The sequence below is a fragment of the Urtica dioica genome, chromosome 11 (genome assembly GCF_054948205.1).
Source record: "Urtica dioica subsp. dioica isolate 48M chromosome 11, U.dioica_male_clone48M_v1_H2, whole genome shotgun sequence".
In the NCBI taxonomy this organism is placed as follows: domain Eukaryota; kingdom Viridiplantae; phylum Streptophyta; class Magnoliopsida; order Rosales; family Urticaceae; genus Urtica; species Urtica dioica.
In genome coordinates this window covers 23796800-23818693 of record NC_142766.1, presented here as the reverse complement: position 1 = coordinate 23818693, position 21894 = coordinate 23796800, and the positions used below count along the sequence as shown (strand labels likewise).

Sequence of the window (21894 nt, the reverse complement as noted above, 5' to 3'; positions counted from 1 at the left end):
TCATATTCAATTGGATAATGGATATTCATACAATTTTTTCTCCTTTTTCTAACACATTGACAAGAAAAAAAATAGCCTGAGATATTTTTGTCTTATAAATATCTTTAGAATCCAAAAAAGCATAATGCGTGCTATATAAATAGCTCAAAAGTAATCTAAGCATATGAACGGTTAATAACTTTCGCTCCTAAATCGGACGGTCTGTTTTCTCTACTGAGTAAAGAAGGAATAAATCTGAACCGTAAGATCAATATATTTAACACCAACAAGCTCATTTCTACGCTTCTCTTTCTTCCTCCTCTCGACTCTTCAGTCCTAAAACCCTCGCTCTCTGGAAAACCGCTTTTCGAATTCAAAAAGCGGTTTTCCGATCTATCCAGATCGTTTCAGGTCGCTTCGATCTGTAATCGCTCTTCTTTACAGGTCTGTCTTTTATTCATGACTATTTCCAAATCTTTTTATTCGGTATATGTTTACGCTTTGGTTTTGAATCTGCGAAACCTGTTGGGATCTTCGAGCTATACAGATTGAACTTCACCTTACTAGTTCGTTATTACTTTTGTTATGAAATTATGTATTTCATTATTTAGTTTCTTGATTCAAGAACGAAAAATAGTCTAGGGTTTTTAGGTTCTTGAGGTGCCAGGGTTGCTGTGGAATCTTATTATGCCGCCAAGTCGTTTTAACCAAACTTCATATGCAATTATTAGAATTCAGATATTATTTTTCCGAGTGCCTGACTTTTCTTTTCTATGTATTAATTTTCCATAAGTCACTGTCCGAAAGAGAGAGTTTTGTTTTTTTGGAATACCAAATTATGTGGCTGTGCTATTGTGAGCTAGCTGCTCCTTATACATCAATGATTTTATTTAATGGGTTGAAAGTGATGTAAATGTGTATTCTAATGCAAGTCCTTAACGCCTAAGTTTTCTGGATTTATTATTCATTGTGGAATTACTCACACTATATATAGGTTGAATCCATCATTTTATAATACATTTATGTATGTATGTATGTATATGCTTTTAAATTGTGTTCTTTGTTTCATGTCCACGTAAAGTGAGCTGAGCGTGTTGCTGGTTATGGCGGGCGAAAAGAAAATCGACAATGGTATTCTTTAATTTCTTTTGCTCCATCGTCTCAATTTCTTTCTGGTATAATTGGCTGAATTAGTCGTTTCATTGTTTCCTAAATTTTACTTATATGTGCGAATAAATACTTGTACAGTCTGCATAACAATAGTTGTTCTCATTGATGCTGTTGTTTGAAATCGTTATATGCTCTGTCGACTCCAGAGTCTTGTTACTATCAAATATGTTTTTAACTTCTTTTTTTTTTTTTAATATCTTCTCGGGTGGGTCAACTTATTTGTATTAGCTGATGTATGATGTATATCGTTTTCAACATGCTTCCTTTCTGAACTTTGTAATTCCGCTGAACCTGTTTCTGCAGTGTACAAGTCGGACACTATTACCGGCCTCGCTAAGCAAGAAGTGGTAATATTCTCAGATTGACACTTGAGTTAGTTTATGCAACTTTTGTTGGGATCATCTCACTGGCCGCTAAACAATTATATTCATATCTTATTTACATAGGCCTCTGGTACAGATGGAATACCATCTGAATTGAACTCCTCCAAAGCTACTCCAAAGGGTCTTTCCTCTGGCAAGAAAGGTGAGACTGATCAAGGGTCAGTTGGAGTGCATGGTGTTTCGTATCAGCCTTCTAGCTACAACTATTATTTTCAAGGTTAGATGACAAACATAATCTATATAATAATTATAACGTGTCGTAAGTTGTTTCAGTTCTAGTCCTTTGTCTCTTTACAAAAAAATAAGGCTGTAGTAGTTCTGATTTGTGAATTCCGTGTAGTCAACCTCAAGTTAAATGATACCTCCCTCCTATTAGTTGAAGAACCCTTTGAGTTGGATTTAGATCTATAACAATTGTACTCTCACGATTGTTATTTGTATCTCATTGTACATGTGTTCTTGGTTTTTACACAGGGTATAATGGATCTTATGCACCAGTGGAAGAGCTTGGTTATTATAATTCTACTGGATCCAACACGGTTAACTCTCTAGCACTATATATTTGATGACTTTTGGATTAGACATTCGTTTTAGGTGTACCATGGTTTCTGATCGTGTTTACTTTGCAGGGCGTGCAGTCGGATAATGGATCAATGTATTACTATGTTCCTGGCTACGGCCCATACGCTTCAGGCGGTGCTGTTATGGGAGTGGATGGACAGCAAGGTATTGGCCCACAACAATATTATTCTTCAGCTGGATATCCCCAGCAACCCGTTTCTTATGGTTCAGAAGCTTTGTCTTGCTATTCATGGGACCAGGCATCGTTTGTTAGGGATGTTCCTTCTAATGGAACATATAACAGTTTTCTCAATGGAAAGTCGGCTCTCCGTTCACCTGCTTTAGCAAAATCGCTCAACCCTACAAAAGCTAACGGGAGCATGAACGGAAAATTTTCCAAACCTCTCATGAGTACCCAACCTATCAAATCATTAAACAAGGTATAATGTCCAACTATCATCTTCCTGTTATTGGATAATAATGTGAAAAAGGCTGTATCTGTATTCTGATATTGATTTTGTTGTGCATGAATATTTGACAGGCTTCTCATTTGGGGTCTGATTACTCATCTGGCCTCTTAAAGGGATACTCCCAAGTTGGACAGTTGCCGACATTTACAAGTCAGAAGCAGAATCTGTTTCCCCAAAGCGGTTACTCAGCTTACAAGCCTTACAGCGCGAGAGTATGGAACGGGAACGACAGATTTAAGCCCATCAAGGAGAGGAGTGTGGATTTCGAAGCTTCTGCTGAACTGACGCGCGGTCCAAGGTCTCGCAGGGCTCTTTCAGATTCGCCTGCCGAGAAGGAAGAGGTTGGGCTGTTTTCTGTGCGCCGAGAGCAATATAATCTTCCAGACTTCCGAACAGACCTCGAAAAGGCCAAGTTCTACGTTATCAAATCATACAGCGAGGATGACATTCACAAGTGTATTAAATACAATGTTTGGGCTAGCACCCCGAACGGCAACAAGAAACTCGATGCTGCTTTCCGTGACAAGGATCCAATCTGCCCGATCTTCCTTTTCTTCTCGGTGAGTGTTTGGTTTTCGATGTCTTGAATATCTCACGAGTTTTCTTCCGTGGGAATGCTGACTAGTTATCTTTCTTTGTCAGGTAAATGGAAGTGGTCAGTTTGTCGGAGTAGCGGAGATGATCGGGCAAGTCGATTTCGACAAGGACATGGAATTCTGGCAAGTTGACAAGTGGAATGGGTTTTTCCCGGTCGCATGGCACATTGTGAAGGACGTGCCCAACTCTCAGTTGAGGCACATCATTCTGGAAAACAACGAGAACAAGTCCGTGACTTTTACACGGGACACCCAGGAGGTACTATAATGCTTTCTGACATGTGATTAGCACTCCTAAGATGTGATTAGTGCGCTTCTGACATGTTTTGGTAATGCTTTCTTTGCAGGTTGGGCTGAAGCAAGGAGTTGAGATGTTGAACATATTCAAGAGTTACACAGAAAAGACATCATTGTTGGATGATTTTGGTTTCTATGAGAACCGAGAGAAGTCACTTAACGCGAAGAGAAGCTTGAAGCCCGCTACGCTGAAGGTTGAAACCATGTACCACGAAAGTGACGTAAGTATTATGATTTGAATATCATAGCTTTACTTGAGAGATTGAGATTCTTAAGGGGGTGTAATTATTTTGCAGAAGCATGAGAGGAAAATGGAACTTGAATCAGCATCACTCATCAACCTCACCAAAAATCTGTCCCTGAACAATAGCAGTGCCTGAAGTGAAGAGAGCGATTGTGCAGAGGAAGGATCACTAGTGATAGTCTTTTATTTTTAATTTTTAATTTTTTTTTCTTTACTTGGTGGTGCTTTGTAGTTGCCTGTCTTTCATCTTTTCATTAAAAGACACCGTATGTTTTTTTGTTTTTTTTTTTCTCTCATCTTTGGGGTCGTTTTGGTATTAGTTGGCGCAATTGAACGTGGTTAGTAGTGATTGGAATTTGGTGTTGTTAATGGCTCTAGTTTGTTTTTTTGTCTTCTCAAAGATTTCATCATCAGTGCAAGCTACAAACGGACGTCAACTTCTTAACTAAAGAATAATTAGGATAATGATAGACTATTCTTTTTTTTTTATTTAAAAAAAACACAGGATCACTTTCATTTCGTAGCATAATTGAGTGCAAATCCAGTTGAGAAGGATAAACAAAACCTGGAGTTGAGTTAAGTGAGAAGGTTGGTACATTTGATTTGTACCCAAATGACCATCACCGTCGTCCCCTTCCGCATGGTGGTATGAGTCATGACTAATTATTGTGGTTCATTTGCTGAAACCTATTCATGGTCTGCTTGGAATGTACTCCTGAAACACGATTGAGACATGCTTAAAATATGTTAGTAATGATAAATAATATATTCCTGAATAATTTAATTAATGGAAAAAAAATGGATGCATTAATGTTGTAGGCAATAAAAATAATTTTGGTGTAACAATTTTTTGCTTTTAATTTAGGACGCGTTCAAAATAAAACAAATTTTTTTTGTTTAAGACATTTTTTTTTTCAAAACTTTGTCAATTGAAAGGCGAAGTAAAAAGTAAGGTCTGGGAAGCAGTGCTTGGGTGGCGGCGATGGGAGAGGAATCAGGCGACAGGCCAACCAAGGTTGCTAAGACCACTCACGAAGAAGAAGAAGAAGAAGAAGAAGAAGAAGATATGAACCCTAACCCTAGAGTTCAGCGATATCTGTTGGCTTTGGAGTACATTGGCACCCGATTCTCCGGCTCTCAGCAGCAGCCCAATGTCCGCACTGTCGTTGGAGTTCTTCAGGACGCTTTCACCAAATTCATCGGCCACCCAGTCCCGGTTCTCTGCTCAAGTCGAACAGTAAGTATTCCATTTATCGATCAATTTCGGGATTGTGGTTACGATTGAGGGTGTGTTTCAGGACGCCGGAGTCCATGCCCTGTCGAATGTGTGCCACGCCGACGTTGAGCGCATCAGCAAACGCCGCCCCGGCGAAGTGCTTCCGCCTCACGAACCCGCCGTCGTCAAAAACGCTCTCAACCATTTCTTACAGGTCACTATTCTATCAATGTAAAGAAAGCTAGAAAGAAAGAAAGAAAGATCCAAGCTTTAGTCTTTGCGTGACGCTCTTTTCACTTGTCATAATGTTCAGAAGAAAGAAGGCGGCGACATAGCGGTGGTGGATGTTCGCAGCGTTCCGTGTGGCTTTCATGCCAGATATAAAGCCCTAGAGCGAACGTTGGTGAATCCTTCCCAGCCCTTTTTCCCTTTTTTTTTTTGTCCACGATCGCTAAAGAGGTTGTCTGGTTAGGTATTATTATCGCATAGTGTGTGGAGGAGAGGGTGTATCGAGCTTTGAGAAAGATCGGGCGTGGCACCTCGAAGACGACCTCGATCTTCACGCAATGCACGCCGCTTGTCAAGTCCTTATTGGCTCCCATGATTTTAGTTCCTTCCGAGCTTCTGGTTGCCAGGTTCTCTCCGCTTCAATGCTTTCTTTCAGTCTCAATCTCAACCATATATATATATATATATATATATATATATATATATATATATATATATATATATATATGTATGAATGTGTCGCTGTTTGCAGGCCAAATCCCCGGTGAGAACGTTAGATGAACTTAATGTTACCGAGGTTCCGCCTTGTCCTTATTTCCCTAGTTTATCCGAGAGACAACAAAATCCGGAAGCTGAGAAAGCGGGATCGTTAGAGTTCGGAGTACGGAGAAAGCATCGTTGCTTTGTTGTGACGGCACGAGCACGCTCTTTTCTTTATCACCAGGTTCCGATTCTGCACTTATAAGCGTCTCTCCACTCTTCATTTTGAAAATATCTGTTAGTGACGAGATAATTGAAACCTGTCTCTTGTAAATGTCGCTGTCAACGAACTAATCAGGTCAGGTTGCTTGTTGGCGTAATCAAAGCGGCAGGGACCGGGGTTTTAACAGTATCAGACGGTGCGTTGACTAAATAATCTTGGTCTTTTTCTATTATGATTATAATGAGTATTTTGTTCATATGCTTGTTTTGTTTTTTACATAAACTTTGCAGTGGAAAGAATTCTGAAGGCAAAGACAGTAACGGCAGCTAGTGCGATGGCACCAGCGTGCGGTCTATATCTCGCACAAGTCAAGTATGATGATCCGTGTTTATCAACCGAAACAACTTGATCCCCATTTTTACTTATTGTTAACCACCCCATTTTCACTTATTGTTAACCACCCCATTTTCACTTTCATATTGTTTCTACTCTTTTTTTTTTTTTTTTTTTTTTTTTTTTTTTTTTTTTTTTTTTTTACCATGGGTGTGTTTGCCTTTTCTAAGGTTTAATAAAAAAGAAGTTTTTTTCATGACAATTGTATTTTAGTTTGTATAGAACCAGCATTCAAAATACGGCAACTTGCGAATGGTATCGAACCAGTAACTCTATAAAATCTCGATCTCACGTTATATTTTCACATGATACCAAACCGTTCTATAAATCTTGGTGAAAATTTTGCAGATCTAGAGCCTAAATTGGGTGAAAAAATCACTTTGATCAGTCATTGATGGGCGATAGTACACCACTAGTGAGTAACTAGCTTTCCTTCCAATTTCTTCAAGAGAAAGTGTTACCGTTCATGATTCAAGGGAAGGGCTGGGTGCTCTTCATTGCATTAAGGACTCATGGTGTGGGATTGTTCAATGGGAGATCTACCGGTCAAACACCAAATGATTAATCATAACAATCATAATAAATTTATTTATTTAAGATAATTTGTATATTTTCTCAAAAATATATATTATAATATATTTTTTTCATCAAAGTATACGATATCACATTTTTGTATACATATTTAAAACTTATAATTGATGCTAAAACCGCGTATCAAGGACATAAATAGATGAAAGCACTGGCAAATCTAATCATAGAGATGTCGTTTAAATAAAATATATTTGTTGGAGTGTTTCTGTACAACAGAAGAGAGAAAAGAGAGGGAAAAAAAAGGCATGTAAGAATGGTGTGTGTTAGTTTGGGTGTTGTTGCAGCTTCAGCATATCAATGGCGGATCGAATAGAAGTGCAAATACTTGTCTCACTCCTCTGATGCTTCTGAATCAAAGAATGACGCCCACTCCATATCGACTTCTTCGTGCTGACGGCAGGGAATAGAGTTCCGCATAATTCCATCAACATCGGATTTTCTTTTACTTTTATCTCCCTCGCTTTTACTTTTGGACCTTTTTCTTCCGACCCCTGCAAAAACAAAAATAATATATAAGCAAAACATTTTGCATCTATATTTCTCAACCCCCTGAAAAGGAACATACCATGTTATGCTTCGGTTGTTGAGGATCGGATTGGATTCCTTGTTCTTGTTTGTTTGCGTCAACTTGCTCGGTTGCTTCACCCTTGTCTTTACCATTCAATTCCTCGGTCTCGTCTTCTTCGTGATCCTCTTCTGAACCCTGACTGCCCTGCTTCGATCCCTCCATTTTCATATCGTTTGGGTCTGCTGCGGATTCATCCATATCCGACGTCGAGTTGCCGCCAGAGGGGCTCTCCGCAGCCGAAGATTCCTAAGAGAGAGTGATAAGAATTACTTGAATAATCCGAAGAAAAGAAAGACACATTGCACATAAACAGATTGATAACTATAATTAATCACTCACTCCGATGGGGCCATGAGTGATTTTGGAATTTGCCTCGCGCTCCCTTCTACGCCTCTTTAGAACACATATTGCACATAAACAATCTGATTTATGCCGCCTTCTGAACAAAACAATTTCACATGTATAATAATATTATTTCACACACCCAAAAGTTAAAATAGAACACGGTCAAGTTAGGAGACATTGCTTGATATCAACTTTTTACTTCCAAACAAATTCCATGACAAATTTACTACACCACAAAGTACAATTCACGAATCGGCACTTAATAAATAGTAAGAGACAGATCATGTTGAGAGATAGTAAGGTCAAGAGCCATACCCATGACCCTTCTTAGAAGACTTTTTGGACAGACCACCTTTCACATATACTTTGATCTGACTTGTTGATGCAATCTTCTCTTGACTGCTCTCAACACCTGGTTACAAAAAAAAATACACTTCACCTGCTGAGATGGCTGTCGAAGGAAACACTAGAATCTTTGATTCGAAAAGCCATGTGTGTGAGAGAAGCAAGGTGTACATACCATTGGTAGTTCCTGGTATGAGTTGCTCAGAATATAACCCAGCCGTGGTCCAATACTTCATAAAGTTCTTCTTCACGCGTTTCATAAGGTCCAAAATGTAGTCACCCTTGCTGTTGTATTTATAGCAGTTGTCCCATATGTACTGCACATCTTTATACACATCCTCTGAATTTGCATACTTAGCACCGTTCTCAAGATTGTTACATATCGTTCCGAAATCCATCGGCGTGTCTATCACGTCGAAATAATCCTGGTTTCACAACAACATCAATGAGAACATCTTAAAAAGGAGGTCAACTACTAAAAATCAGTCACTATTTATTTGCTTAAAACTCACGGGGATTCCTAGAGCAACAGGGTTCACGGGTACATTGAAGGGCTCTGCCGCTTCCATTTTCATGATCTTCTTAATCACCTGGGAACACAAGTATTAGGGACCGAGATTCACGTGATCATAAGAATTCGGTTTGGTTAGAGAGGAAACAAACCAAAAGGGCGGTCTCTAATTCTTGTTTGTCGAGTCGCTGAAAAGGAGGCGTCTTTTGATCTTTCATCGGTACCGAAACCTTAGAAGACGACTTAATCTTAATGCTCGGGGCTTTCTTGGTTTCGGGCAACGAATTGGCACTGTCTTCGTTCTTGGCCTGTGTTTCGGAACCCATTTTCTGGATACTCTTATCCGTGTCACTCTCGGAAGTGAGCTGGGACTCCATTACTTTTGGAGTCTTGAGCTTCACGGTGACGCGAGCGAGCGGCTTCTCGGTGCCGGTCGAGGAAGGGGTGTCGTTGTCGATCTCCATCCCGGAACCGTTTCTCTCGTCATCCTTCTCAAAAGCTTTCGCACCCGACCCAGAACCAGACCCAGAACCAGAACCAGAACCTCCTTTACTCTTTTCTTTCTTGTGCTTTCGCTTGCGTTTCATCTTTAAAGTCAACTTCCAGACTTTCCTTCCTTCACCTCTCTCTCTGCATACAAAACCAAAGTGAGCTAGTTGAATCTATATCGATCTAAAATCGAATACCAAGCCTTTTAGGCGTCGAACAAATATACCGACGCAAAACCCAAAGAACAGAAACGAAGATCGATTATTTAAAGGAGTCCAAGAGAGTCTTTACACTAATTTCGGTGGAAAAGAACTTTGAAAACGAATCAAACGTATCGTAAAGCGTAAAACAAAAATCAATACTTCGATTCGAATATCTTAGACCTAAAATCAAGATATAAAATTGCCAGCGAACGTTCAGAAAGAGCAAGACGAGATTAGCTTATTGGTTGAGAAAAGCGAGGGAACTAAGTTATAATAAAATAATTTGAATCGAAGAGCAAAGTCGAAGATTTACCTGAAAGATTATAGTTTCGAAGTTTCGTTTGACGTTTCGTTGGTATTTAACTTTGGTTTTCGAATAATTTTATGAGAAGATGGTATAGTAGGGAATGTCATAAATCGTTGCCTTCATCTGGGCCTCTTGACATTGGCCCGAATCCGCTGTAAGCCCAAATCAAACACATTCATTCTCTATGTGTACGCGTTTGCACATGTTCTTAGATCATTTTCACGTTTATTATTGAATTAATACGTAAAAGAAAACATATTTCAAAATAATAATTTAATAGTATTTGGTTTCATACGAAAAAAGAGAGAAAGATGATAATATTTGGATTAACTTTTGTTTTAAAACATGCCAAAGCGAGTATAATCTTACCAAATGTCTCAAAATTATTGAAAAATGATTTAAAACTTGAGTGATTAGGACGGAATTATAACTTTAGAGTATAGAAATGGTTATGCGATTTAGTTTGAATAATAAATATACTAATTTGAAGACCATATATATCGATCCCCTCCCCTTCTCAGAAACTACGAGTGGCATCCTAATTTAGAATGCACAAACAAGTAGTTAAGGAATTGGGCAACCGATTCATTAACAGAATAATAATTTAATTTAATAATAATGATTAGGTAAGGCTTATTGCCGCCGAATAATAGCCTTGTCATTGGTTATCTTTCCTTAAAGGGACAAAGGCTGTCTAAGTTTGATCACTTCCATTCTACGCTTCTTTTGGTTTCTGAATATTCTCATTACTTACACGCCTTTGAAGTTGAACCAAACAAACATTGAACTCGTCACACTTGCCAAAACCTCAAGTCTCAGAGTCATCCATATATAAAAACACATCAACCAGTCCAATAATAAGCAAAACAAAAGAAAGATGGCCCAACAACAAGCGATGAGCGTGAGAACAAGAGCAGCAACACCAGCAAAGGACGAAGCTGAAGAGAAACCGTTACCGGCGGCACCACCGGCGTCGGCGATGTCGGCGGCGCTGGCGACGACGGCGAACCTGGCGAAGGTGCTCCCGACGGGGACGCTGGTGGCGTTCCAGATCCTGACTCCGATCTTCACGAAGAACGGAGAGTGCGACGCGGCCACGAGAGCGCTGACGGTGGTTCTGCTGGGCGTGCTGTGCTTGTCGTGCTTCGTGGCCTCCTTCACCGACTCCGTGGCCGCCTCCGACGGCCGAGTCTACTACGGCCTCGCCACCTTCCGCGGCCTCCTCCTGTTCGAGCGCCCGCCCCCGCGCGCCGTCGTGCCGGACCTGGCGCCGTTCCGGATCGCGGTGGTGGACTGCATCCACGCGGTGCTGTCGGCGGTGGTGTTCGCGGTGGTGGCTGTGCGCGACCGGAACGTGGTGACGTGTCTGTACCCGAACCCGGAGAGCGCGGTTCGAGAGGTGCTGGGGATCGCCCCACTCGGCCTTGGCCTTCTCTGCAGTCTCGTCTTTCTTACATTTCCGACCACTCGCCACGGCATTGGATATCCTCGAAGTCCCGCCCTTTTTCCTAAATAAATTCATTTCTTTTTATTACTTTTGTACAAAACCCCACTATAGCTATTTTTTCAATTTCATAATATTAATTTTTTTTTTACTGAATTCTTTCCACAAGGAGTCGACATAATGTGATTTTTTACTAGAAATTAATTAGAACTAGAGAGGAGAGGACTCGGAAGCATAGAATAAGCGAAATGACCTATCATTGAATAATAATCAAGGATGTCTCAACTAAAAGTAAAAAGTCAGGGGTAGCCATATGAAACCATTATACAAGTCTATTTAAAGACATATATGCCCTCAACTTGATTCTCCTAAACGACTAGACAAAATAAATGCTAAATATCGAAATGACCAAAATTTGATACAACCAATTTAAATTTAGAAGATCTTGAAAATCTCAAACTCGAACCTCCACCAAATCAAAATTCTACCTCGAAGCTTAGAAACTACGAGAGAAAAAGCTTGTACCAGCAAAACTCTTTTACTTCTACAAGGATACAATTTAGTCATAAACAAGTTTCTCGTACGTCGACGCGGACGGTGTTAACCCCTTATCGGATAAGTTAGGAGTAGAGTGTTCTGACCAAGGGCGAGAGGAACCGAGAAGGACTTTGAAAAGAAGTTCCTGGAAGGGAAAACTTCCCGGTTTCCTCTCACGTGGTTTCTATATGACCGTTGTTTGTATGAGTCATTTGTATTTAGATATTGTTTTTAGGTCCACTATCTTAGGGAGGTTTTTGTGTCTCAAATATGAGCTCGTCATCTTTTGGATTAAGAATTTTGAGTTTTTTGTTAAAAAAAAAATGTTGGAATTTCGCGGGACAGGTATTCGCATGTCTCTTGTCATGTTTGGAGTTCCTTGAACATTTTTCTTGAGGTTGACGATGGAAACCGAGCTCATGGATGTTATATGGCAGTACTTCTTACTTATTTAGGATGATTGAAATGAGAAATTGACCATTCTATTATCATTTGATAATCCATTTCTCATTTTTCACCAAAATCATAATTTGGACAAATATACTAGTAAAATGACAAATATTTACTTTTTTTAAAACTTTTTTTTCTCTCTCTCGCATATATCAAGAAATTTGGGGGATTTTTTTTAATAAAGAATCTGGGTTTGTTTGACGATTTGTTGACATATATGTCAATAATTGATACAATTTGTTCACATATATATGTCAATAAATAACAACACTGAAAGTTTATTGATTTGTTGACATAAATGTCAAAAAAAGACATGATTCATAAACTGCCCCATGTGCCATCAAAATTCCCACCAATGTAGCAAATGAATAGACCAAAACCAGGCAAAACGACCACCAAGAGCAACGACACCTAAAAAAACGAGTTTGGACATTATTTGTTGAATTAGGTTTTTTGGTTTCAGTTTTGAAGCAAGAACAAGGCCAGCTCGACGACGCCAAGCGAATGAGAGAAATAAAGGAAAAAGTAGAACGAGGGAAAATGAGTATTTGTAGATTTAACTTATTAGAAAAATTGTCCAAATTATGATTTTGATGAAAAATGGTAAATGAGTTATAAATGATGGTAGAACGGTCAATTTCTCGATTGAAATTGAAAGAGTTCAAAGAAGTTCTTGACAGGTTAAGATATAGAATTACATGTCTGAATTGATCTTTTCACTTTTGTTTTAATTTTGCATGTCTTTTGCTTTTCATTTTCATTACAGATCTCTTGATTGATCATATGAGGTAAGGTACCAGCCTCTCTGATCTTTCTTAGGCTATAGTCGCTTCTGATCAATCATCCTCAAAGAAAATAATACAATAAACACTATCACCTTCAAAATATCTTTAAATAGCGAGTTGATTTAAATAATGTTAAAAAATGGAAATAAAAAATAAAAATAAAAAATGGGATCGTGATTCGCATCCCACTCCATTTATCAATCATCACTGCAACATATGTACGCAGACTCGATTGACCGGAATCTGTAGCCGATCAAGAAAAAAAAAAAAAACCAGATAATCGAAGTAGCAACAAAAGAAAAAAAAGAAGAAGGCGATGTCAATCCCTTTAAGGCTCACGATGTGTCGTGGTTTCGAGACTTGCTCGAAAACCCAGCGCAGCCGCTTCACTCATTCACCACCTCAGACACCGCTTTTCAAAAAAGCCACCGACTTTTCGCGGCTGAAGCTGACGAACTCGGCCAGGGCGGTGACGGGAAACGGGAACTCAGCGGCGGCGGAGGAGAGCGGATGGTTGTCGACATTGGCGAGCCTTTACCCTTTCTACGTCACCGTCGGAGGCGTGGTTGCGTGTGCGAAGCCCTCCACTTTCGCGTGGTTCGTCAAGGCCGGTCCCACTTCCTACAGCGTCTCTCTCGCCTTCATAATGCTCTCAATGGGCATCACTTTGGACCTCTCCGACTTGCTTTCCCTCTTTTCCCAAAAACCCCTCTCTGTACTCCCACTCTTCCTCTATTTATTTACCTAAAATTAAAATTAGCAAAATATTTAGACTCATTCGTTAACCAATTAGTTCGTATTGGCTGTGTTGTGGTCAGATATTGTTCGGCTGCGTGGCTCAGTACACGATCATGCCGGCCTTTGCAGCGGTGATAAGCCGAGCGCTGGGACTGTCGCCGGCTCTGTCGGTGGGGCTGATCCTGCTGGGGTGCTGCCCTGGCGGGACGGCCTCGAATGTGGTGACGCTGATCGCCGGAGGTGACGTGGCTCTGTCCATCGTGATGACTCTGTGCACCACTCTCGCGGCCGTGGCTCTCACCCCTCTCCTCACGACGCTGCTGGCGGGCACCTACGTCCCCGTGGACGCCCTCAAGCTCTCCCTCAGCACCCTCCAGGTGGTCGTGGGCCCCGTTCTCCTCGGCTCCTTCATTCAGAGAGCCTTCCCTCGAGCAGTCAAAACCGCCGCCCCTTTTGCCCCGCTCTTTGCCGTCTTGGCCGCCTCGCTCGTCGCCTCCAGCGTTTTGTCCGAGAACGTCGTCCGCCTCAAATCCTCCGTCGCACTCGCTTCGGACGTGTCTGCGGTGAGTCGCGTCCGGGCCGTCTTATCGGGAGAAGCGGGCGCGGTCGTGCTCTCCGTGCTGCTCTTACACTTTGCCGGCTTCTTCGTCGGGTGATCGTCCTGTCTCTAGTTCGTATCCATTCCATTCGTGTGTGTGTCGTGATCGTGATCATGATGATTGTGAATGTGCATGTGTAGATACGTATCGGCGGCTGTGTGCGGGTTCAAGGAGAAGCAGCGCCGAGCCATATCCATCGAGGTAAATCCGATTGATTCATCCGTGCATACATGTACGTAGAAAGAGTTGAGTTGACTTTGTGGTTGACCAGGTGGGGATGCAGAACTCGTCGCTGGGGGTGGTGCTGGCGGCGTCGCACTTCACGTCGACGATGGTGGCGTTGCCTCCGGCCATGTCCGCCGTCATCATGAACATCATGGGCAGCTCTCTTGCTTTCCTTTGGAGGCATTCCAATTCCCATTCCCATCCCCATCCCAAATCGCTGATATAACTTTCATTTCTTTAATCCTCAGTCCAAGTTGTTAAATCATATATAATTAAGAGCAGATGAAATGAAACACATGTATATACCGCGAGGGGATCGAGAGAGGTGCATGTGATTTCTGATTTTGAGCCTTTTTCCAACGGGACAAATCTATTCGCATCTTTTTGTTTATTTATTATTATTTGCTGCCACAACCAAACCACGCAACATGAGACTTACTTTTGGTTTCAAATGCATCATCGTCTTGCTTGGTTCTCGGGTCCTACATTTCCCTTTTTATTGGACACTGAAAAAACGGCATCACAGATTCACAAACCTGGCGTTTAGATCATCGTTAATACCTCAAGCGTGCATTGCAAGTAACGTTGTTTCTTCATTAACCAGCAGGCTAACAATATTACAGAATCAACGGGAAAGGAATATATACGGTGGTAGATCGTAGATGGATACAGTGATGCGAAGTGGCCAATCAGAACACACACACATATTGGATTTCACGTGCATCTAAATTTAGCAAAAAAGCAAAACGAATATATATATCTCAGTGTCAGTGGTGGCGGCTAATGTGATTGCGATTCCCACTTGCCTCACATTACATCATTATTTTAATGCCTACCTCCTCAAACATTACTGCAAAAACAACCGATTAAACGTTCACCAACGTCCACCATTATATTACATTAACGGTTCAGATTTCATCTCAAGCTACCTATCAATCGAGCTCATAAATGCATATTTCACTTCGCCAAATTATGGAAAAATAATATCACCCGACGGAACCAACAACACATTCCCTTCTCAACAGGCTCAGCCATGCTTCACGCTCGGAGCTCCGGCGACATCGCCGGGACATCATCTCCGCCGCTTCGGGACACCATCACCAGCGACGCCTCCGACCAGAAATTCTCCGCCATGCGGCGGAACTTCACTCTTCCTCCTCAGCCGCCGTCGGATCTCCCCGACGACGATCATACGACCTACCGCCACTGGTTCTATCCTTCCTTCATCGCCCCCCACGCGCACACGCGCGTCAGTACCACGCGCCTCGGTTCCCCGGCGCCGCCGCCCTCGGAATCCAAGGCCGACGAGGCTCCGGCGGGGAAGAAGCTATGTACTGCCTTGATTCATGATGTGGCCAGAGTTATCTGGAAACCTAATTTCCTGGTCAGTCATCTCACTGTAAAATCTCATTTTGTTTCTGGTTCTTCGTTGCTTCACAGGACTGACGATTCGGTGCATTGCAGATTTTACTTATTTGTATATTATCTGTAGCATATGGACAACAATTGCACAGAAGAGTTTCTAAACTTGAGGTATAGCACACCACCAATGCTGAATTTCATTGCTTAGTCTAATGTGAACTTTTTAATCCTTTCCAGGAAGAGAATGCTTTTCTTCGTAGATCGTGTAGCAACAACAATGGTAGTTTCAGTGCTCTGAGCTCGGAGGACTTGCAAAGCGAAGAGATTGCTGATATTAGGATAGTTGCTTTGTACACTGTGATTGGGACACTGATGATGCCATTTTTGCTGTACAAATACCTTGATTATCTCCCTCAAATAATCAGCTTCTCGAAGAGGAAGAGGAACAAGAAAGAAGAGGTTCCTCTGAAGAAGAGAATCGCGTACACGGTGGACGTGTGTTTCTCCGTGTATCCGTACGCGAAACTTCTCGCGCTCCTCTTCGCGACGATGTTCCTGATTGGGTTCGGCGGGCTGGCGTTGTACGCGGTGCACACCAACAGCTTTGCCGAGGCTCTCTGGCTTTCGTGGACTTTCGTGGCCGACTCAGGAAATCACGCCGACACCGAGGGCATCGGACCCAGAATCGTTTCCGTGTCCATAAGCTCGGGAGGGATGCTAATATTTGCGATGATGCTCGGGCTCGTCTCCGATGCCATATCCGAGAAGGTGGATTCGCTGCGGAAAGGGAAGAGCGAGGTCATCGAAAGGAATCACATACTCATTCTTGGGTGGAGTGATAAACTGGTATATAAATACTCTCAGACCCAATGCATTGTTTATTTTCCTAGTTTAAAAGAATCCCTAACAAGCTTTGAACATGTATTGCAGGGTTCGCTTTTGAAGCAGCTGGCCATTGCAAACAAGAGTGTTGGAGGTGGTGTTGTGGTTGTACTTGCAGAGAGAGAGAAGGAAGAAATGGAATTGGAAATAGCAAAGCTTGAATTTGACTTCATGGGAACATCAGTTATATGCAGAAGTGGCAGTCCTCTTATCCTCGCCGACCTCAAAAAGGTGCGTCATAGTCAACATAGCCATTTTAGGAAGGTTACATAAACGTATATCATTTGCACAATAGAGAGAGCTCAGTCCTTGTACTTAGTTAATATTTCACCTATTAGGCAGGTTTCAGTCTCAAAAGCACGTGCTATCATTGTTTTGGCAACCAACGAAAACGCTGATCAGGTTAATGGACAGCTTTTTGAAGCTCTTGTGCCTCTCCTTGGTTTGTTATTATATGTACAATTCTAAGACGAACCGTTTTGTCTCCAGAGTGATGCGCGCGCTTTGAGGGTCGTGCTGAGTCTCACCGGAGTAAAAGAGGGTTTAAGGGGTCACGTCGTAGTAGAGCTGAGTGACCTTGACAACGAGCCTTTGGTAAAGCTTGTTGGAGACGAACTCATCGAAACAGTTGTAGCACATGATGTCATTGGACGCTTGATGATACAATGTGCCTTGCAACCCGGTCTTGCACAGGTCAACTAAAAAACTTCTGTGTCACCAGAAAGAAGAACCGATAGTCCACTCTTTTTAGTTTTGATTTTATGTGTGTTGTCTTTTTTATTGCTAGATATGGGAGGACATATTGGGATTTGAGAATGCCGAGTTTTACATCAAAAGGTGGCCACAATTAGATGGTCTTCGTTTTGATGATGTTCTGATTTCATTTCCAGATGCAGTGCCATGTGGAGTTAAGGTTGCTTCAGAGGATGGGAAAATAATATTAAACCCAGATGATGATTATGTTCTGAGAGAAGGGGATGAAATTCTTGTCATAGCCGAAGACGACGACACGTACTCTCCAGGTCCCCTTCCTGAGGTTATATTCCGTTTCCTTAGCCCACACAGCTTTAATATCATTTATTGTTCTAGTTAGAAAGAAGAAGAAAAAAAGATGCTTCAAGTAGCCTTGCTTGTGGTTTTTTTAATGGTGTGCTATATTTGCAGGTACGCGGAGGTTGTTGCCCAAAAATAGTTGACCCTCCGAATTATCCTGAGAGGGTTCTGTTCTGTGGTTGGCGTCGTGATATTCATGACATGATTATGGTAATACCTTTGATCTTAGTGTGAGAGTAATTCCAAAGCATTAGAACTGTAGCGGAGGAACAAAAATGACTCGCACTTTGTGAGAAAGAATTGTACTAGGGTGAATTCTGCACAGTTCTGAATCGGCATCAATCAAGTAACAATGCACTTTTCATGCTAACAGGTTCTAGAGGCATTCTTGCCACCAGATTCAGAACTTTGGATGTTTAATGAGGTTCCTGAGAAAAACAGAGAGGAGAAACTTACAAATGGTGGGCTTGACCTTGCTGGATTATCTAACATCAAACTCGTTCACCGCGAGGGAAATGCCGTGATCAGACGTCATCTAGAAAGTCTTCCTTTGGAAACCTTTGACTCGGTATGGCTTTCACGCTTCTCATTCTGATAAATCTTGTATACACAGACACACTTTGTATGTCACTTAGCTGAGATCTCGAGATGAGTTTATGTCAATTGCGTACTAACCCTAAATGGACAGATATTGATTCTTGCAGATGAGTCCTTAGAGGACTCTGTTGTGCATTCAGACTCTCGATCCCTTGCCACCCTTCTCCTTATTCGAGATATACAGGTAACCTCTTCGATCCAATCTACGCATGCTAATATTGTGTCATTAGATTAGTGGAGGCTAACCTCTCTTAATAAACATGATATGATGTTTTTTTTGTAGCCTATATGTGCCCTGAAAATATCACTTTGCTGTGCAGTCAAAGCGTCTTCCCGACAAAGATACAAAGTCAACTACTTGGGGAATGCCCGGGTTCTCGCACAGCTCGTGGATCCGTGAAATGCAACAAGCTTCGCACAAATCTATAATAATTAGTGAAATCCTTGATTCAAGGACGAGGAATCTGGTATCAGTTTCACGGATCAGTGATTACGTGTTATCCAATGAACTGGTGAGCATGGCACTGGCAATGGTCGCCGAAGACAAGCAAATCAACCGGGTTTTAGAGGAACTATTTGCCGAGCATGTAACCAATATTTTTTAACGTATTTTTTTTGTCACAATGGCTAACGAATTGGATGTTGTGAAGCTGATGTGCGTTGTTGGCTGCAGGGGAGCGAGATGTATATAAAGCCAGCGGAATTCTACTTATTTGATCAGGAAGAACTCTGTTTCTATGACATCATGGTCAGGGCTCGCCAAAGGCGAGAGATTGTGATTGGCTATCGGGCCGCCAACACAGAGCGTGCGATCATTAATCCATGCGATAAATTGAAGCCTAGAATATGGTCACACGGGGATGTCTTCGTCGCCATCGCTCTCGATGGCTAATGAATGAGATTCCAGAGTGACTTTTCGATGCCCTACCGGGATTTCAGGTCTTAATAATAGTCTCGCTCGCAGACGAGGGAATCGTAGTTGAATTCGTATCACGTAGTTGACATGACTAGGGAGGAGTGCAAGAGCATTGGTAAACAGGGCTAACATGTTTTGTATATTTGTCGAATGAATCCAAGTATGTAATTTTACAAATTTCTTTGATGACTATCAAATGAATTGTGTCGGAAAGGGACATAGGGCAAGAATTGAAGACTCGCAACACTAAATTATTTTTCTTATCCACTGTAAATCAAACAAGAGAAGGCTACAAGAACAAAATTCATCACAGCCGAGAAAGCAAAGTCTACCTTGTGCTTTTTCTCTTTGGCAAAATGCTCTCACCGTCTTTTTACAATGTATACAAAATCACCAAGAATAACGTACGTAATTATACATACATATATATAGTATATAGAACCCCCTCACACAGACTCATAAGTTACTACTAGTGTCTCAGATCAAAATGTTCATCATTTCCAGTGACAAGAAATTCTCCATCATCCTCAAATCCGCGGCTACTCCGGCGCAGTGTAGCTCCGACCCCAACTGAGCGTATACGGAGGATTGGGATTGGGATTGGGATTTGGATTTCTTATTAGTGGTGGGAAGGTTGAGAGGGCATGAGGAGAGTGGGAGGACGGGAAGGTTGTCGCAGTTGCAGATCTCGATCATGTAACCGTCGGGATCGTGGAAGAAGAGCTGGTCAACCTTGACTCCGCCTTCTTCCACCACTGCGCTCACGTACTCTATCTTCATCTCCTCCAGCTTCCGCACCACCGTCTTCATGTCCGGGCTCTGGAACGATATGTGGTTGTCCTTCGGGTTTATCTTCTTCTTCTTCTCTGACTCGCCTTCCTTGTCACTTGACTCTAGCAAGTGAATCCCTATTCCGTAGTTGAACAGCCTGTCACACACACACATACACACACGTGTAAATTGCCTTACTAAACTCAGACGTGATATAGTCAGTCCTGTTTTAGATAAGCAGACACAAGTATTCATTGTGGTAGGTGTGTCTGGGAGAAATTGAAATGTTGGATACAAGTTACAATTATGGTTGGCACGTTTAGAAATAAAACAGAATCATGAAAAAGGATATTCCCTTTCTACAAACTGACAGCTGGCGTGAGGCAGTCTTTTGTTGTACCCACCAAGCGTTGAAAAAAATTCATAAAAACATATTGAAGAGCCACCAACTATTTTGGGTATTACCAGCCATGTGACCATTAATCATTAATGTTGAAGATCAGATATGGCACTCTCAGTTTCAGGTTTAACTTGCTTTGGTTGTTGCTTGTTTCCAGAATCAGATATGTCCAAAAATATGGAAATTTCAATTATCACTAGATCTCCCTTTTATCTTATATTTACTCTCAGGCCAAAATGATGTACTGAAAACAAAACAACACAAACAAAGAAACCACTTCGAAGTTTCTTTTATTTCTATGCATATTTATCTCCCTCATCGCTTCTTCCTTTTTTTATTATTGTTCCGAATTCTTATTAAGTATATGGTTATTTGCATATTGGTTTTTTGATCAATAAGTTCTCACAACGCAGTATCCATCTTCAGATAACTTGCAATGCAAGAATGACCTAAATAACAGCCCTGTTTAGATCAAGATATTTTAGATCAAGTCATGAATAGTATGCTCTCAATTGGTGTACCGGATATATATGATTTCCAATAGATCAAGGTTAAGAAATGACTAAATGAAAAATATAATGACTTCTGAGTATTTGAGAGAGAGAGAGAGAGAGAGAAAGAGTCATACCAAGCTCCTTCAAAGTTGAAAGAAGATGGACGTTTGATGAGAACAAAACCCAAGACCTGCTCATAGAATCTCACGGAGTTTCTGACAGATTTGCAAATAAAAGAGACGTGATTAAGAGACAACAACGGTAAATTTGAGGAGGGTTTAGCACTTTCAACGCTGCTCCAACTTTGGATTTCACTATCAACAATGTCAATCTCTCCTAAGCTTCCCATCACTAAATGAATTGGAAATTGAATTTGAGTAATAGGATAATTAATTGTTTCTCTCTCTCTCTCTCTCTCTGGAGCTCCTAATAATGACTCCACCAAATCTGTATGGTGACTTAACATCACTCTATGCTGCCCCTATTTATAGAAACAAAATAACCCAAAGTATTTACTTGACAGTATACATTATGCCAATACACAGTGCCTAAATACAATATAATTATGTAATATAGTCAATTTTCATAAATCTCAATAACGTGTCATTTATTTCCTTTTAAAAATGTATGGCTGTTAAATGGAAAATAACTATGAGATGAGAGATCACAACTAGAGGCACAAACTAATATTAAAATGATAAAAAAAAAGTTATATTCAATACATTATTATTCTATTGATTAGAAAATTAGTTAAGAACTTATAATATATGGATATAAATTATTAGCATGCAGTTAATAGTAAATATAATTCAACATTTTAATAAAGAGGTGAATCAAGACTACATTTTGGAAGTTCGAATGACGTATTATTTGCCGTTTCAAACTTTAGTGATAAGATATGATTAAAAAAAAAAAAAAAAAACCCAACCAACAACTTTAGTGGTACATACTATCCTGAAGTAATGTGAAACTTTTTAGAGAAAAGAAAAATGTGAAACTCGTTGCAAAATAAAAGGGAATCAACCAAACCCTAAATTTAAAG

General features: G+C 41.0%; 7 protein-coding genes across 12 annotated transcripts; 5 read left to right on the top strand and 2 right to left on the bottom strand.

The window, feature by feature from the left end:
- Positions 1 to 267: 267 nt before the first annotated feature.
- Positions 268 to 4069, top strand: ECT11 (evolutionarily conserved C-terminal region 11). 4 transcript variants are annotated; one of them, XM_089601109.1, is made up of 11 exons: positions 269 to 423; positions 1061 to 1110; positions 1453 to 1496; positions 1596 to 1749; positions 2007 to 2071; positions 2171 to 2258; positions 2354 to 2533; positions 2635 to 3123; positions 3206 to 3418; positions 3507 to 3677; positions 3753 to 4069. In XM_089601109.1, exons 4-11 carry the CDS (start codon positions 1705 to 1707, stop codon positions 3834 to 3836), a joined length of 1335 nt encoding a protein of 444 aa, XP_089457235.1. In that variant the 5' UTR covers positions 269 to 423; positions 1061 to 1110; positions 1453 to 1496; positions 1596 to 1704; the 3' UTR covers positions 3837 to 4069. The 4 variants fall into 4 exon arrangements, with proteins under 4 accessions (XP_089457232.1, XP_089457231.1, XP_089457235.1 ...); XM_089601108.1 differs by having other exon boundaries at positions 2162 to 2258; XM_089601106.1 differs by having other exon boundaries at positions 268 to 423; positions 2171 to 2533.
- Positions 4070 to 4530: 461 nt separating this feature from the next.
- On the top strand, positions 4531 to 6479 carry LOC149382719 (Pseudouridine synthase family protein). Of its 2 annotated transcripts, none has more exons than XM_089629839.1 (7): positions 4531 to 4937; positions 4999 to 5130; positions 5233 to 5315; positions 5389 to 5551; positions 5677 to 5868; positions 5983 to 6043; positions 6138 to 6479. In XM_089629839.1, the coding sequence occupies exons 1-7, from the start codon at positions 4683 to 4685 to the stop codon at positions 6254 to 6256; spliced, it is 1005 nt and encodes a 334-aa protein (XP_089485965.1). In that variant the 5' UTR covers positions 4531 to 4682; the 3' UTR covers positions 6257 to 6479. The 2 variants fall into 2 exon arrangements, with proteins under 2 accessions (XP_089485965.1, XP_089485964.1); XM_089629838.1 differs by having other exon boundaries at positions 4532 to 4937; positions 5230 to 5315.
- A 494-nt stretch (positions 6480 to 6973) lies between these two features.
- LOC149382718 (DNA-binding bromodomain-containing protein) lies at positions 6974 to 9761 on the bottom strand. Its single transcript, XM_089602051.1, has 8 exons — positions 9606 to 9761; positions 8753 to 9230; positions 8602 to 8679; positions 8265 to 8514; positions 8060 to 8156; positions 7739 to 7838; positions 7397 to 7645; positions 6974 to 7322 (listed from the first exon to the last, which is right to left on the bottom strand). Exons 2-8 carry the CDS (start codon positions 9185 to 9187, stop codon positions 7095 to 7097), a joined length of 1437 nt encoding a protein of 478 aa, XP_089458177.1. The 5' UTR covers positions 9188 to 9230; positions 9606 to 9761; the 3' UTR covers positions 6974 to 7094.
- A 781-nt stretch (positions 9762 to 10542) lies between these two features.
- Positions 10543 to 11175, top strand: LOC149382717 (protein DMP3-like). The gene has a single exon (XM_089601706.1). It carries the CDS (start codon positions 10579 to 10581, stop codon positions 11113 to 11115), a length of 537 nt encoding a protein of 178 aa, XP_089457832.1. The 5' UTR covers positions 10543 to 10578; the 3' UTR covers positions 11116 to 11175.
- Positions 11176 to 12956: 1781 nt separating this feature from the next.
- LOC149382716 (putative sodium/metabolite cotransporter BASS1, chloroplastic) lies at positions 12957 to 14719 on the top strand. Its single transcript, XM_089629987.1, has 4 exons — positions 12957 to 13530; positions 13634 to 14205; positions 14293 to 14353; positions 14424 to 14719. Exons 1-4 carry the CDS (start codon positions 13132 to 13134, stop codon positions 14601 to 14603), a joined length of 1212 nt encoding a protein of 403 aa, XP_089486113.1. The 5' UTR covers positions 12957 to 13131; the 3' UTR covers positions 14604 to 14719.
- Positions 14720 to 15203: 484 nt separating this feature from the next.
- On the top strand, positions 15204 to 19317 carry LOC149382715 (ion channel protein). 2 transcript variants are annotated; one of them, XM_089630113.1, is made up of 12 exons: positions 15210 to 15761; positions 15842 to 15910; positions 15977 to 16585; positions 16670 to 16852; positions 16964 to 17023; positions 17111 to 17314; positions 17409 to 17657; positions 17786 to 17884; positions 18048 to 18242; positions 18363 to 18455; positions 18592 to 18858; positions 18945 to 19317. In XM_089630113.1, the coding sequence occupies exons 1-12, from the start codon at positions 15411 to 15413 to the stop codon at positions 19161 to 19163; spliced, it is 2598 nt and encodes an 865-aa protein (XP_089486239.1). In that variant the 5' UTR covers positions 15210 to 15410; the 3' UTR covers positions 19164 to 19317. The 2 variants fall into 2 exon arrangements, 1 of the variants encoding a protein (XP_089486239.1); XR_016302020.1 differs by lacking the exon at positions 18945 to 19317 and having other exon boundaries at positions 15204 to 15761; positions 18379 to 18455; positions 18592 to 18796.
- A 95-nt stretch (positions 19318 to 19412) lies between these two features.
- On the bottom strand, positions 19413 to 21324 carry LOC149382714 (glyoxylase I 4-like). The gene is made up of 2 exons (XM_089630114.1): positions 20987 to 21324; positions 19413 to 20115 (listed from the first exon to the last, which is right to left on the bottom strand). The coding sequence occupies exons 1-2, from the start codon at positions 21316 to 21318 to the stop codon at positions 19665 to 19667; spliced, it is 783 nt and encodes a 260-aa protein (XP_089486240.1). The 5' UTR covers positions 21319 to 21324; the 3' UTR covers positions 19413 to 19664.
- Between the last annotated feature and the right edge of the window lie 570 nt (positions 21325 to 21894).